The 15,342-nt window shown below is 35.7% G+C and overlaps 1 protein-coding gene across 4 annotated transcripts in view; it reads left to right on the top strand.

The window, feature by feature from the left end:
* LOC127863298 (uncharacterized) overlaps nt 1-15,294 on the top strand; it is a 44,926-nt gene extending 29,632 nt beyond the window's left edge. For 2 of the 4 annotated variants that reach the window (XM_052402717.1, XM_052402719.1), the window contains 10 exons: nt 2,762-2,890; nt 4,438-4,566; nt 4,971-5,102; nt 5,282-5,410; nt 6,537-6,677; nt 7,330-7,455; nt 10,210-10,335; nt 11,276-11,404; nt 11,972-12,123; nt 13,500-15,294. In XM_052402717.1, coding sequence (XP_052258677.1) covers nt 2,762-2,890; nt 4,438-4,566; nt 4,971-5,102; nt 5,282-5,410; nt 6,537-6,677; nt 7,330-7,455; nt 10,210-10,335; nt 11,276-11,404; nt 11,972-12,123; nt 13,500-13,547 — 1,241 coding nt within the window. In that variant the 3' untranslated portion in view covers nt 13,548-15,294. Of the gene's footprint in view, nt 1-2,761; nt 2,891-4,437; nt 4,567-4,970; nt 5,103-5,281; nt 5,411-6,536; nt 6,683-7,329; nt 7,456-10,209; nt 10,336-11,275; nt 11,405-11,971; nt 12,124-13,499 lie in introns of those variants that run through there. The other 2 variants (XM_052402718.1, XR_008041017.1) reach the window with 2 other exon arrangements.
* The last annotated feature ends 48 nt before the right edge of the window (nt 15,295-15,342 follow it).

Raw genomic sequence — 15,342 nt, 5'->3', positions numbered from 1 at the left:
ACATTATTAAATAACATGAATGAGCAATCAATTGGACTTAACAACACAAATGCGTAACTAAATTTGAAAACTAAATATGATGGACACCGGAATGTTTCCTTATATATTACACGATAAACAAATATTCACTTGGAATGACACTTGGAATTTTCAGGGGTCTGAAAATGTGTAAGAAGTCCAAAGATCGATGGAAATTGTACAATGATTAAACATTGATAGAAATGGCAGGTTGAAAAAAGAAGACATGCATACATATTTCAAACTTGGTATTTACGTCAAAGCATGGCATTCCCCTGATCTTGAGATAGTGCTCCTTTCCATTAGCAACGCGGTTGACTTCTCTACAGTCATGGTTTTCACAAACAACGTACAAATAACCGCCGAGGCCATTTTGTAGTTCGCCAACAATTTTATATATTGTCAAAGGAATAGGACACATATTACAAAACTGACCATACTGTAATTTGTTTAGCAAAACCTCCAGCTCAACGAGTCAATCAGTCTACTTTCATCCACCCACCCTCTTCTGCTTACTCTTTTCACGCCATTTAGCAAATGCGAAAAGCTTTTACGCGAGTCATTTTCACACAAATCACCATCGCAGAGCTCGGTTAATGAATAATTGTTATCGAACACAACGTTGTCGATCGGTGTTTGCTTCTTTTTCGGTTTTGCAAATCGCTCGCTTTTATTCCGCACTTTCATTTTGCTAAGAAAATGTCAACAACCGTGACGTCATGAACACAAATATTGTATGAAACGAATTAATTTAAATTATATTTGTATTGTATAGTTATTAAATCTTAAAGAGATAAGCAGATTTAACACTTTAAAAAAATACAAATTTATTTCGTGTATTTAGTATAATTTACCGTAGACATCGCTTATAGCCGTAACGCTTTCCGAATACGGCGATATCGACCGACTATTCCCGATCTCACTAGGCACCTACTGCCTTAATAAGTGACTGAAGTGTAACGGTTATCAATAAAGCAATAAACCATATAATCGCTGTCGTATTGTAAAATTGAAGAAAATACGCTTTAACCAAAACTCGAACAGCTAAAGTCTGCGCTATTGTTAGAAAAACCACAAAATAAATATATTTTGATTATGCTTTGTTTTTATACAAGACCAGAAAGTTTGGCGTATTTGCCCAGTCCCTGTGATCTTTCCCCTGTGATCAGTTATTGATAAAAACAATTAGCTTTGTATTATTGGCAATACATTTTGTAATAAATGTAATAGGCAAAATGCAGTACTTATTTACACTAATTTACACACAAAAAATCACCACTATGTAAGATATTCTTAAAACAAAAATATATCCATTGACCCGTAAAATAACTTCTCCTCCCATAAGCGAACAAAAACGCATTACATACTAGTCGCCGCACTCCAGTGCGACGCCAATATAGGCAATCAATATGAAATAAATAATCACATGACAAAACCCATGTGAGAAAAAAAACCTCACGTATACTCACTTTTAATAATATGAGACGCGTTCTGAGAAAACTGGGTTTAATGCATATGCGGAAAGTGTCGTCCCAAATTAGCCTGTGCAGTCCGCACAGGCTAATCAGGGACGGCACTTTCCGCTTTTATGTTATGTAAAGGAAGTCTCTTCTACACGAAAATCCAGTTATCGCGGAAAGTGTCGTCCCTGATTAGCCTGTGCGGACTGCACAGGCTAATCTGGGACGACACTTTCCGCACATGCATTAAATCAAGTTTTCTCTGAACGTGTGTCATATTATGTAAACGTGTGTGGTAATATTTTGTGCAATATTAAACTAAATTCATTGTTTTTGAACGAACAGTCGGACGGATAGGTGAACAGGTAATGAAAGGCACACATAGACCAATCTTTATTACAATAGTATGCTTCGCACATTCATAACTAGCGGTGATCTGAGCTTACAAACCGAATAGTGTTGCATAATCCACACATAGACCTTTATAAGTTCAAAAATCATCAGTACGATCGGAGAAATCATAAGTTCCAGTACTATGGTATGTGCAGTGCATTGTGAAAAGGGGGTTTAGTGCATGTGTGTAAAGTGTCATCCCAGATAAGCATGTGCAGTCCGCAGGGACGACACTATTCACTTATATGATATTTTTCGTTTAAAGAAAGTCTCTTCTTAGCAAAACACCACTTAAGGTGGATAAGTGTCGTCCCTGATTATCCAGTGCGGACTGTACGGGCTTATCTGGGACGACACTTTGCACATATGCACTCGCTTCTCACAGAGACGGCTCATATGGACACTTCTAGTTATTTCAGTTCCATACAAATAGATAATCGGACAGATGAATGAATCGAACGACATTCATATATAAAAAACTAAAGCTGAATTTCTATACACCGTTTCATGATAATGGCATATGCAGCATTTGAACGGACGTGAGGACAGACAGACATGATGATGGTTAACCTGTAATCTCAGAAGGTGTACCCGGAAGAAATCTTCAAGCTTAGGCAAACATCTAGGAAACTAGTTTGCTTGTCGCCCTTTTGGTTGCGCGGAGCTCAAACCCGAAATGAACTTTAACATTAATTTTGCTTTTATATTAAGCTACCGGTTGGTTAATGTGCAGAGTAGATAATTAAAAAAGAAAGGCATACAAAATATAGGAAAAAAATGTTCAATACATTATATACCAATCAGTGCATTTAAGTTCTATGGACAGATCGGAACCACAAAATGTTATCCATACGTGAACAAAAAATAATCCAATACTGAACTTACTTCAGAGTGCGTGCATGCCACCGTGGTGAGACACGACGGTATCAGCAAGCTTATCGAGCTCATGAAGAAGTACGAGCTCAATGTGGACATTCAGGTCAACAGCAGCAAGGTCATTGGCAACCTTGCCGTCAATGGTAGGTCGCTCAACTGCTGGTGCCTTTTCAATTCGTCATTGTCGGCTCTGGTACAACATAAAAGGGGTACGACCGGGTGTCTGTAGGCGTATGCTCCGTACCCGGAGTTAAGTGTAATATACCTAAGAGTACCCGTGGTACTTTGAAGATGTACCTGAGCCGACAACGACCAATTGAGCGTAAGTATTAATATGCATGTCGTACTTGTTTCATAAAATCGGTTTGTTACAACCAAGTTATTATAAAAAATTTACGACAAGTCGCTCGATTGTGCATTACAATTTTGCAACTGCTGCTTCGTGAAACTATATTACTTGTATAGCCATGCACGCGCCATGTTTTACGTATTTTTGACATTATGAAGTCACGCATAATAAACGCTGAATTATTTACAATTATGGGATATACCTACCTCTTATGGTATTCAGTGAGGTTGGGTGCAACCGCTTTATTTCTGGCACTTAATTAGTATTATAATAACACTTACAAAGATAAGAGACATCACTTTTGTGTCCACGAGCCCAACCGTCACGTTAAATTTGATATTATACACGATGCATGCTTTATACTTAACATCTTTTTTCTGCTCTGTTTCGCAAGCACCATCCATCGGAATTTGATAACACATGCACAGATTATTGAGCAAATGATTCCCGAGCCGAACCTATTATGGGACGAATCCTTTAAAAAGATGACATGCGTTTGCTTCTATACTATCACGTGTTTTATTTTAAACCTAATTTAAATCATAGCAAAACATATGTTGTATTAGACAGTGAATTACATCGAAATATATCCGTACGATGCTCTTTTTCCGATTCCGCATTGTTATTGTCGACAGACCACTTTTTTCGACACATGACATCTGCATAATATTGCAGAGAAAACAGAAATGCATGGTTTTGATATATTCTGCACCACATTAAATTTGAAAATAAGAAATTTTCCATGGTGCAGGATCACGTGACTTTGTGGGGTTCGCAATTAAACTCTTATGGATGCAAACACAGCAGTAAGTCGTGCTGTATTTCAAAAAACTTTTTTTAAAAATTCTTAATAATTTCAACTAGTGCATAAATGAAAGTTTTTATGCTTCTAATGACAATGTGAAATACATCAGAATTACTTTCTTTAATAAGCCTGTACTCTTGGCCAAAAATTGGATGTTTACGTTATTCATGTACACGGTCATGCAGCACGCAACGTGAAACTTTGGCACCGATTTAAGACGTATTCAAGGATTTATTCTTAAGATATCGGCACAAACCGCAAGAAAAACTCCTTTACGCACAAAATATTTTTTCTAATGTATTTTAAATAACTTGAGATATTTGCATAAATTAAGTTCTTTGCAGTGAGTTTACATTCTTTCAAGCCCGTGCGTAAACCACTGAAAACCCCGTTGATCCTGCACCATGTTTCCTATTATAAACTGCACCACAATTAAAATGATGGTGTTGCAAAAAATGTATATACACAAGCTTCTTCTCTGAAAGCAATCGACATGCGTCGTTCGAAGTATTTTTTTCGATGATGTCTGTTTGCAGACAACTTCCGTCGGTACGTTGAGGACATGGGCGCCTCGGAGGCGGTCATCTCGTCCATGTTGGGGCTCGAAAAGAACCGCCAGATCCAGATGGTAGGCTGCATGACTCTAACCAACATATCAGCAGAGGGTACGCTAGTTTGATTTGTGTTTCCCTACAATACCATATCCCTTATGTGCATTTTATGTCACTACAAAATAGAAAGGAATTACATCGTCGCTGAAGGCATAGTCGAGTATTTGTGTGCTATTTGTTTAATGTACTTTTTAAGTTTTTAGGTCCACACAAAGTACAGATTCCATCCGCACGTCTTGAAATTCAGTTGACGCAATTCATCCGACCTTGACCTTTGACCTGATGACCTCAAATCAATATAAGGCTTGCGTTTCACACACGTACCCGCTGCTACTTTGCGTTACCAAATTTCAAAGAATTTTACTAGCTCTCACGACATTTCGCGTTCAATCCGTAGGCGTCCTTTAGAAAATAAAGTTTAATACTTAATTTAAAATCTGCTCTTAACTGGCTTTCAGAGGCCGACAACAAGTTTCGAATCTTGAAAAACGGTGGCGTCCACGCTGCTCTGCATGCGATGAAAAAATTTAAGGACGATGAGAGCATCAATTTGAACGCGCTGAAACTCTTCTGCAATCTCATCGAGTCAGGTAAATTCATGCTCTTCGACAATCTCATCAAGTTAGGTATACATACACCATATTTGCAATATTATAGATACAGATATACGCACACTCAAAGAAATGTTAATATTAAAATCATTGAAGTTTAAGTTACGATTTTCATCAAGAGCTTTGTGAACACCGGTCCTGTCTAACTATACTCGCAGATAAAGGATGCTGGTGGATAGCCGAGGAGTCCGGTATCCAGGTCATATCGATGGCGTTGAAACATTTCTCCGCGAATGAAGACATCATGGCGTTCGGCTGCACCTGCCTGGCCAATCTTCCCAGGAGGGGTGAGATCATGAAATCTTCCTCATATTGCTACAGTCATCAACAGTCCTAACGTACCAACAGACATGAATACATTCCATTTACTTTAGAATTGCAGCATCACATTTTGCAAAGACGAGCCTCTCATATTTGACCCCATTATTTAAGTATGGTCAGGGGAAAACAAAACACAAATATGATAGCACAAAAATATCAACTGATTAATTATTTATACAGAAAACAATATGTATGTTGCCATTTGCATTATTACGTTTGGTGAGTGTTGTTTCAAAATGTACATCACTTGCCCTTTGGAGTATTTGTTACTGCTTACGCATTTCTTAACAGTGGTTACAATAGTCTCGTGTAATATTCTTACAAATGCAGCTTTTTACCGCCGTAGTGATGTTATTCATATGCATTACAAATAAAAAGCTTACTTAATTGATGTTTGTACAACGATACCGTGAAAACAATGCCTTAACATCCTGGTCGTTGTAAAACTTTTCTCTGATACCTTCTCATCTGAAGCAACAAACAAGTGTGTTCAGTTAGGGTGTGCTCTGTGTTAAAGCCACACACCTTATTTGGCATAGTTAATTAAAAAATAAATGAGAAACATATTTTATTTATGCCAATTAGAATATATCTGGTGGTTACAAGGTAGTTATCCGTCTTTTTTGCGATTAATAACTTAAAAATAATCGCGTTTGTTGAAACGGACGTATACGTTTAGAAATCCTACTTTCGGTTTTTAAAGCGGTACCCTTTGAAAAATAATAAATTGTTTGCTAACTAGGCTATAGATTTAATTTAACTAAGCCAATTATAATATATCTGGTGGCTACAAGGTAAAAATCCGTCTTTTTTTAGCTTTAAAACTTAAAAATAATAATGTTTTATTATTATTAAATTGACGCACACATGTATACGTATAGAAATCCTACTTTCGGTTTTAAAAGCCGTTTGAAAAATAATAAATTACTTGCTAAATAGGCTAAAGATTTAATGACAATTTTGCACACTTTCAAATTGCATCCATATGTATTGATTAACGTGTATTTCATTTTAAGGTGTGTGGCTTTAATTAAAAAATAACTTGATGTAATAGTATCCCTACATCAATTTATGATGCCATTTGTGCTGCAGGAATGAACAAGGTGGCGCTGGAGAGCGCGGAATCCATGCTGCTCTACCTCAAACTCAACCAGACGTTGAACGTAGACATGGGTAAAGCGGTCTGTACGTTCTACGAGAATGCGCAAAGGGCGGGTACGAGTTTTCGTTTAGGTGTCGTAAGTCTATGGCATTCGTATTTTATACCCAATATATCTAGACTTCTGTCATGCAAACTTCGTTAAAAATAAACGAAGGATTGAACAGTATAAGGCACGTCATTAAATACTTTTTTTTTAATTACTCAACACATGTGCAGTATATCCCATCAGACAGTTTTTTTTCAGTAGTCCGCTTTAAAATAACCCGGCAGTGTCAGCTTTAGATGTGCTGTTGAGCAACTTTTGTTTCGGTGACAGAAAGTGTTCTTTATTAGTTGTACTTGACTTATCTGCTTATTTGCTGTGTTTAAAATCATTATAAAGTATATTACTTCTGAAATTATTGAAATACCGAATGCAATCAGTTGCAAAATGTTTACAAAAAAACTAATGTATTACAAGTGTTACAATACATATACGTGACGTCATGACCTAGTCTTCTTATCAACTTAACAGTTTCAATGAACTCTTGTCGTAGGTGTACACCTATTTGGAAACACCTATTTTTATGCTTCATCCTCTCTGCATTTTAAAGGAAGAAGCATAATGTTTGTAAGTGTCATTCAAATCGCATTTCCTTTAAAATTTAAATGTTCATAGCCACAGGCTATTCATTACCATTATATGGAATATGTGTTTGCCAAATAAATTATGTTCATTCTCAGGTACGGACTGCTTGAAGCTTGTCGACCACAAGGCCATAGGAAGGGTACTGCAAATCATGGACGAGTTCTTGGAGGATGAAGACATCCAAGTCATCGGCTGTAAACTTTTTGCACACATAGCTCTTGGTGAGTCCTTGTGGTAATTGTTACAGAGTCTATGTGAGCATTCATGTCTTTACTTACAGTGCTTGTTTCAATTGGAGTTTAGCATATAGTATTTATGTCATTTTTACTACAAGCCGTTGACATTTTAAGTTTAACGTCGAGCATCATCACAGGTCGTATAATTAATGTAGTGCGTTCAGTTTCAGTGATCAGTTGCTAAAACCGTTCGTTTCTTAATAAGTCCTATTGAACGATAAAATCGCGACCTTCTATGAAATTTGAAATACCGGTACTTCCCATCAAAATAAAATCAACAATGATTGATAAAATGTGACATAACGAAACTAAAACGTTTAAGCCAATAGTGTAGTAGTTATAAATGACAACAAGGTGACCCTAATTCAAATAAAAAGGACAGCATGTTAATGCCCTCAAAGGGAGGCATATAGCAATCGCATATTCCATCCTTCTGTCATTTCATTCTAAGATTTCTAACGTCTGTCATTCCGTCCCACTTCTTGTGCGGGAAGTATTAAAAGGATTTAAATGAAACTTCAAGTTATTAAACAGGGCATTGAGAGGAAGTACACAGAGCAAGGATCATATTTCTTACAGGACATACAGACGTATTTCCCTTAGTAAATGCTCTCCCATTAACTATACCTCCATAAGTATTGAAAGTATTTGAATACAATTGTGTAGATTAGAAGATGACATTGACACAAAAAAAGCAACGCTCAAAAACGAAACTGCCTTATCAATTCTATTCTTTATTGAGATTTACTTAAAGGGGCCTTTTCACAGATTTTGGCATTTTTTAACTTATTCATTAAATGCTTTATATCGATAAATGTAAACATTGGATTGTAAAAGCTCCAGTAAAAAATCAAGAATAAACTTAAAAAAAGGAAAAGAACATTGCCCGGACCAGGTTTCGAACCAGTGACCCCTGGAGTCCTGCCAGAGTCCTGAAGTAAAAACGCTTTAGCCTACTGAGCTATTCCGCCGAGTACACACGCTATACGTATTTTATACCTTATATAAGCAATCTTCGTAGTTTTACAAAATTTAACGACAAAAACAGAACTCTCCAAATTATTCAATCGTTTCGCGTTGCAACGCTTTATAATTTTTAGGTTTTAAAATCGTCAAAAGATGCATATAATGGCTCTATTAGACCATGGTAAATGTTCAGTATTACTGTTTCCTCACAAATATCATAACTAAAACGAAAATTTGCGAATCTGAAACAACTTTTTTCAATTTTGTCAATTTACCAAAGCGTGAAAAGATCCCTTTAATGTTCGTGCCTTTTTAAGTTTTAAGTTTTAAAGGGGCCTTTTCACAGATTATGGCATGATTTGAAGTTTGTCATTAAATTTTTTATATTGATAAATGTAAACATTTGATCTAAAATGCTCCAGTAAAAAATCAAGAATAAAATAAAAAATAAAAATAAAAAGTAACCCTCGGCAGGGCTCGAACCACTGACCCCTGGAGTCCTGGAGTAAAAAGCCTACGACTTAGACCACTCGACCTTCCTTCTATATACAATGTTTGATGTATTTGATACTTCATATAAGCAATCCTCGTAATTTTACAAAATATAACTCTCCAAAATTATTCAATCGTTTCGCGTTGCAACGCTTTATAATTTTCAGCGTCAAAAGATGCATATAATGGCTATTTTAGAGCATGATTAATGTTCAGTATTACTGTTTCTTCAAAAATATCATAACTAAAAAGAAAATTTGCGAATCTGAAACAACTTTTTTTCGATTTTATCAATTTACCAAAACGTGAAAAGGCCCCTTAAAATGGATTTATAAAGAAGTGCAGTATACAGGACCATAGCTTTATCTCCAGGTTTGACAGGCAGAGTTATTGTCCTTTAGTACAACTAATTGTGCAGAGCATAACTTCATGAGCAATGTAGGAATTAAATTAAAAGTATATTTATCAATATTGGATAAATGACAGTACTGGTAGAGTGAAGGAGCGAAAACAAGTATATATATTTTTTTGGAGTTTATGCCCTATGTGTATTTTGTGTGATCATAACGCTTTTTTTTATTTTCAGAGTTATTGTCGCAAGTTTATTTTTAATGTGCGGTGCATAAATTCATGAGTATTGAAGACTTTCAAATAGCTGTTCTGTTTTGGATAATACTTTATTTGTATTGATGGGAATACAAATAGTCATAGGGAACCATCAGAGACAGTATCATACTCGTTCCATAGTATTTCAAAGTTGCTGTTCTTTGTTTATTTTCTGTTTTTTAATAAATAAATAAAACTTATATTGTTAATATAGTTTGTCTACTTACGTTGAACAAATGTATTCGTGTGTTTTTTCCCTTTAAATTGTGTTATTGTATACTTAATTAATTTTTTTCCTAATTGATACTATTATTTGTTATACGGCTTATTGAAGACACTGTGCCTAAAACCGCACGGTCAGAAAGTGACCGCGCTTAATCAATTATTATGTACAAGGTTATACATGTTTTCACCTCGGGTTTCCAACGACTGTCTTTGCTATGCGCTGATGTGTTTCATCGCAATGCATTACCGCTATCGGCTTAATGGATACGGGGCCGCCTAGCGACCGGGAAGTCACGGGTTCAATCCCCATCGAGGGAGCGTTGTTTAAAACTCCCCGACACCAAGTAGTGGTTCTACCTAGAAAACGAACTCGAAGGGGTTCAATAATATTAAGGCTATCGATGCAAATGAGCTAAAATAAATAGAGTTTACATTGTCACCGCCATTCAGGTGAAGACGTGCATCTGCTTCCACGGGAAGCGTTGTCCAAGATGACCACAGTCATGCGGACACTTGCGGACAACGTGGAGGTACAGCTTCTGGGATGCGGCACGATATCCTGCCTATCAGGAAAAGGTACACATGTTTCCGAGTTATTCGTGATATCGACATAATCAACAAATAAAATGCAAGCTGATAAACGCATTATTTAAATGGCTTATACGATGGAGACCTACTTAATGTCGGAAGATATAAATCGGACAAACGCGCGCCTTTAAATCCTGTTTTAAACTGCCTGTTTTCTGACTTGTTAATTACGTCTTAATAATCTCGTATCAACAGGTTAGTGAGCTGTTTCCTCGAGTTAGCTAAGTCGTTCCTACGAAAAAGCTTGCACGAGTTGTACTTAATCGTTCCCACGACTTACTAAGACGTCTTCACGAGTTAGTTATGTCTTTCCCACTACTTTGTTACTAAGCTTTGGGATTCAGTTACAGGAAGTCGCGGGAATGACATAAATAAAACATGCTCATGTCACATATGTGCCATCGTACAAAGTTCATGTGAATGATGTAGTTTGTTAACTAATATAAAGCATTTATAACAGCATGTTCGACATGTTGCCGGTAAGCATCTTTATGATACAAATTATACGTGATTTACCAGTTGTGAATGAATTAATCGTCTAAATAAAATACTTACTTTTTATATGTTTTCGATACAAATGTACATGAATCGATTCGCGTGACTGTCAATTCTACCGAAAATAATTACCTGGTAATATCGAGTGAAAACTCCAATGGGAAAAAAAGCATTTGATTGTGTATTTTTTTAATCGTCATGTATAGCAAATTGTGTGCTCGAATCCCACAGGAGGCGAAAGTCAAAAACACAAATTTCAGAAGGATTCTTTTTATAAATTAAATAAATTTATTATATATATTAAATATATATATGGGAATATGTTCGTATGCGTACCAGTAATATAGGGAAAAACCATGAATATGCTCCTTTCAAAAAGAAGCTTTCCGTTTCGCTTTCACACCCACTCCAACGGTCTTCTTCCACATTTCAGAGAGCGGCCTTCTGTCGCTGGAGAGCCTATGTTGCCTCGAGGCGGTGATCGAGAGCATGCACGTGCACCCCAAAAACGCCGAGCTACACTGCGTGTGCCTTCTAGCCATCGAGAATATGTGCCAGGCAGGTCAGTCCGCTCTTAACATGGTACTTGACATTACCAGTATTTTTCATGTTTCTAGTTTCCCGACCCACGATTTACCATGCCGTTAATCTTCAGAATCAGCTGAATTTGATTTGTGCAAAAGTCGAACGCCCCTATGTTATGCACCTTTTTCATTGATTTTTGTTTCATTGTTATTATTATTTACTTCAAGTATATTATGGCAGCCACTTCAAACCTCTGTTGAATATAAATATATTTTAAGAAACATTACATGGACCGTTTACTGAATATGGAATCTAAAAACAACCAAATATAGGCTTTTTTACCTGAAGCAAACACATTTATTAAGATTGAGAGCATTTGGATTTAACCCCTTTATAAATATTGAAATTGAGATAATTTGGATGGATTTATTGACAAGTATTCCCCATGACCAGAGTACGTGTCCACTACAATGCTTCTCATTTGGTCAAGGTCACAAGTCAAGGTCAAAATTTATTAATTTTTATTTCCGCACCTAACCGTTTTATTACGGGTTTAGTTCACTTTAAATACAACCACATGAGTATTTTTAACCTTCCGTCTCAGATGTCGTAAGGGGCAATAACATCCAGAAAGTGTGTGACAGCATCACGCGCTCCATGAAGCTGCACGATGATAACACTGAGATAATGGCTGCCGGAAATCACGTGCTCACCATAATCGGGAAGGGATTTCACAAGCAGAACGGTGACATTCAGGTGTTGTGCGGTTTTATGTTGTTTTCTGGTAAAGTTAGTGTTCAATGCATGCGATTTGAAGAAAGATTGATGATGACATTTGGATTTTAACATGCACTCATATGTTGTGTTTCTTTACAATTATTATATTTGTTGTTGTTGGAGATGGTGTTGCTTGTAGTTAATGTGATTTTAAGCATGACGTAGTTTTAAATGTTGAATATTGTTTCGTCAATATTTTGAACGACTTTATATCATGTAATTAAATATGCATACATTTTCATAGTTAAGTAATGGAACGGTATATAGTATAAACTCTTTTTAAATTTATTTCAAACTGATTTTACGCCAAGGTGGGATCATATCAATTATTATGCACATATTTGTTTCATCCAATCCGCTATAATAGTCATTCGTATCACGTAACCGTCCACTATTGTACTTATTTGAATCGGCTCACTTAATACTGCACATGTAATTTGTTTAAAGACATCAGTTTGAGCTCGATACCTGTTGGCTAGTCCAAGATAGTATTACCTTTGTGTACTTATACACATACACAGCCGTATTAACTATTAAACTCTTTATTAAAGGGGCCTTTTAACAGATTTTGGCATGTTTTGAAGTTTGTCCTTAAATGCTTTATATTGATAAATGTAAACATTGGATATAAAATGCTCCAGTAAAAATCAAGAATAAAATTTTAAAAAACAAAAGAAATAAAAGGTAACCCTCAGCAGGGCTCGAACCATGACCCCTGGAGTTCTGGAGTAAAAGGTCTACCACTAAGACCACTCGTCCATCCTTCCGGATACTATGCCAGTGCTAGTTTATACTTTATATAAGCCATCCTTGTAGTTTCACAAAATATGACGACAAGAACAGAACTCTCCAAATTATTAATTTGTTTCGCGTTTCAACGCTTTATAATTTTCTGGTTTTTAAATAATCAAAAGATGCATATAATGGCTATTTTAGAGCATGGTAAATGTTCAATATTACAGTTTCATCACAAATATCATAACTAAAACGAAAATTTGCGATTCTTAAACAACTTTTTTCAATTTTGTCAATTTACCCAAACGTGAAAAGGCCCCTTTAATATTGGCTACATTTAATTATAATACTTGGCCCGGAAGCTCAAAACCTTAACTGCCAGTTTGTTAACTTCAGACCCAAATTAAATTATTTTTAAAGCAATAATTTAGTCAACTATTTTCGAACTATTTACATTACAATTGTGTTTAAAATGAAAACATATAATCAATGGTTAAAAATCAAGTCGCATACATAACCTGATCCAATAAATAACGTCGTTTAGCTAAAATGGCCGGTAGAGTTTTGAGCAACCAGGCCTTGATGATGAATTTCGATAATGATGTATTAATATCTTCCAGCGGACAGACGCAGAAGTGCCCCCTTACTGCAGCCTATCATGCCGGTGATCAAGCGGAAGAGCGTCACAGAGGAGCTGCTGGGCGTGGCGACGGCGGCGATCCAGAAACTGCGCACGTTCACGGATGACGTAATGGAGTGTGACCATGGGGACTCTGAGGAGGACGCGGAAACGGATGCTACACACTTTCATGTAAAGTTTGATCGCAAGTCTGTTTAAACATGTATATGTTGTTTTTGTTTTGATGTTGGGTTCTCTATATGACAAACACTGGCGAAGGCTACACACTATTTTCATATACAGTTCGATCGCAAGTCCTTTTAAACATTTACCTGTTGGTGTTAAGTTGTTTTATTCTGAACATGACAACGATGTTTGTATTCTACTATTTTCTAGAGCTTGTTCGGATATTTTACCGCGTACAAGCATAAAAGGTACTTTTATTTGGGTGACTTTGTTTTCGTGCATTTCTACAAATCATGATCATTTATTTGCAAAAACTCATATGAGAACTACGGTGTTTATTGGTAGAAAATTTTGTTTTAAAAAGCACATTCGTTATGCATAAAATAGGAAACGACCAACTTTAATGAATCAAATTTTTTATTCAAGATGCTAAAATTGCATTTTCAACATTTTATTTTTGTTTTGTTATTAAATTGTGTAAAGCCATTCTCTCATGTGCTATTTTACAATGAAAGTAATCAACGTGCATGAAGATTGATTGCGTTATTGTTACCTTTAATAATGGACTCAAAGATCTGACTAGATATTATACATAGCGGATGTGTATCTTAATGCATTTGCATATGTTTATGCTTGTTAAGGACGGTGTGAAGAATGACCAATTCTGCGTTCACCATTTAAAGCGACTTGCATACAGGTTATTTTGGCCTTATAAAATGCCCTAAATGACTAGATTTAAAAATCTGAACTATAGTAAAAGTATAACAAAAATGGGGGGTTTTAAATTAAAAAAATATTTAAAGACTTAGACTTAAAGTGTAACCACTCGGTATCGTGACTTTTAAACTTCATTTAAGCGATCCATGTGTTTTGACATGATTTAATGAAAACTACAGAATCTCTTAAACGTATTTGATCTTTTCGCGTCTGTAACGCTTTATAATTTGTTGGTTTCCAATGATGATTATTCATTACGGAAAATGTATTTTCAAAGTTTTCTTCATTACTGTTAATTTGGTCATTTTCCTAAAGTATTCTTTAAGTTTTTGAATCTGTGACATATATTGTGAAAGTTGTCATTTCGACAATCGGCGAACAAGACACTTTAAGTTGAAATGCGTTTACATGTGATTAATAATTGTTTCTATCCTAGAATGAAAATTATCAACTAAATACTTTATCTTTCAAAGTAAAGACGTTAACATATTGAAAATATCTACGAGAATTCAATGTGCGCCTCTTATTTGTGTAATAGTTGTACATGTATATCGTCTCTGCTCACTTAACAACGCATGTTAGAATATTGTATTGTTTTGAAGACTTAATTTCTTTTTTTTCCAACATTATATGAACGTTTGTGTTCTTGTATGTCAATTTACTATTACTTGATTAAATATCATTGATCTACCATTTTACTTATCACAATTGGCGAAGTAATATAACCGTTCCTTACTCTAAACTGCAAACTGATGCCACTACATTGTCCTGTAAAGAGTTTCATTGTTTATAACATAATAAATGCCCTTTTAGGCACATTTTTGGTTTTGAACGTATAATTTGTTTTGATTGTCTGTCCATATTGCTGAATGCTGAATAAATGGTTATGTTATTGTGGTCTTTGTTAAATAATAAACTAGCCATCCACCGAATACATTCTC

Source organism: Dreissena polymorpha, unplaced genomic scaffold (genome assembly GCF_020536995.1).
Source record: "Dreissena polymorpha isolate Duluth1 unplaced genomic scaffold, UMN_Dpol_1.0 chrUn004, whole genome shotgun sequence".
NCBI lineage: Eukaryota > Metazoa > Mollusca > Bivalvia > Myida > Dreissenidae > Dreissena > Dreissena polymorpha.
The sequence above is the reverse complement of the archived record's forward strand: the minus strand, read 5'-3'. Positions and strand labels throughout refer to the sequence as shown.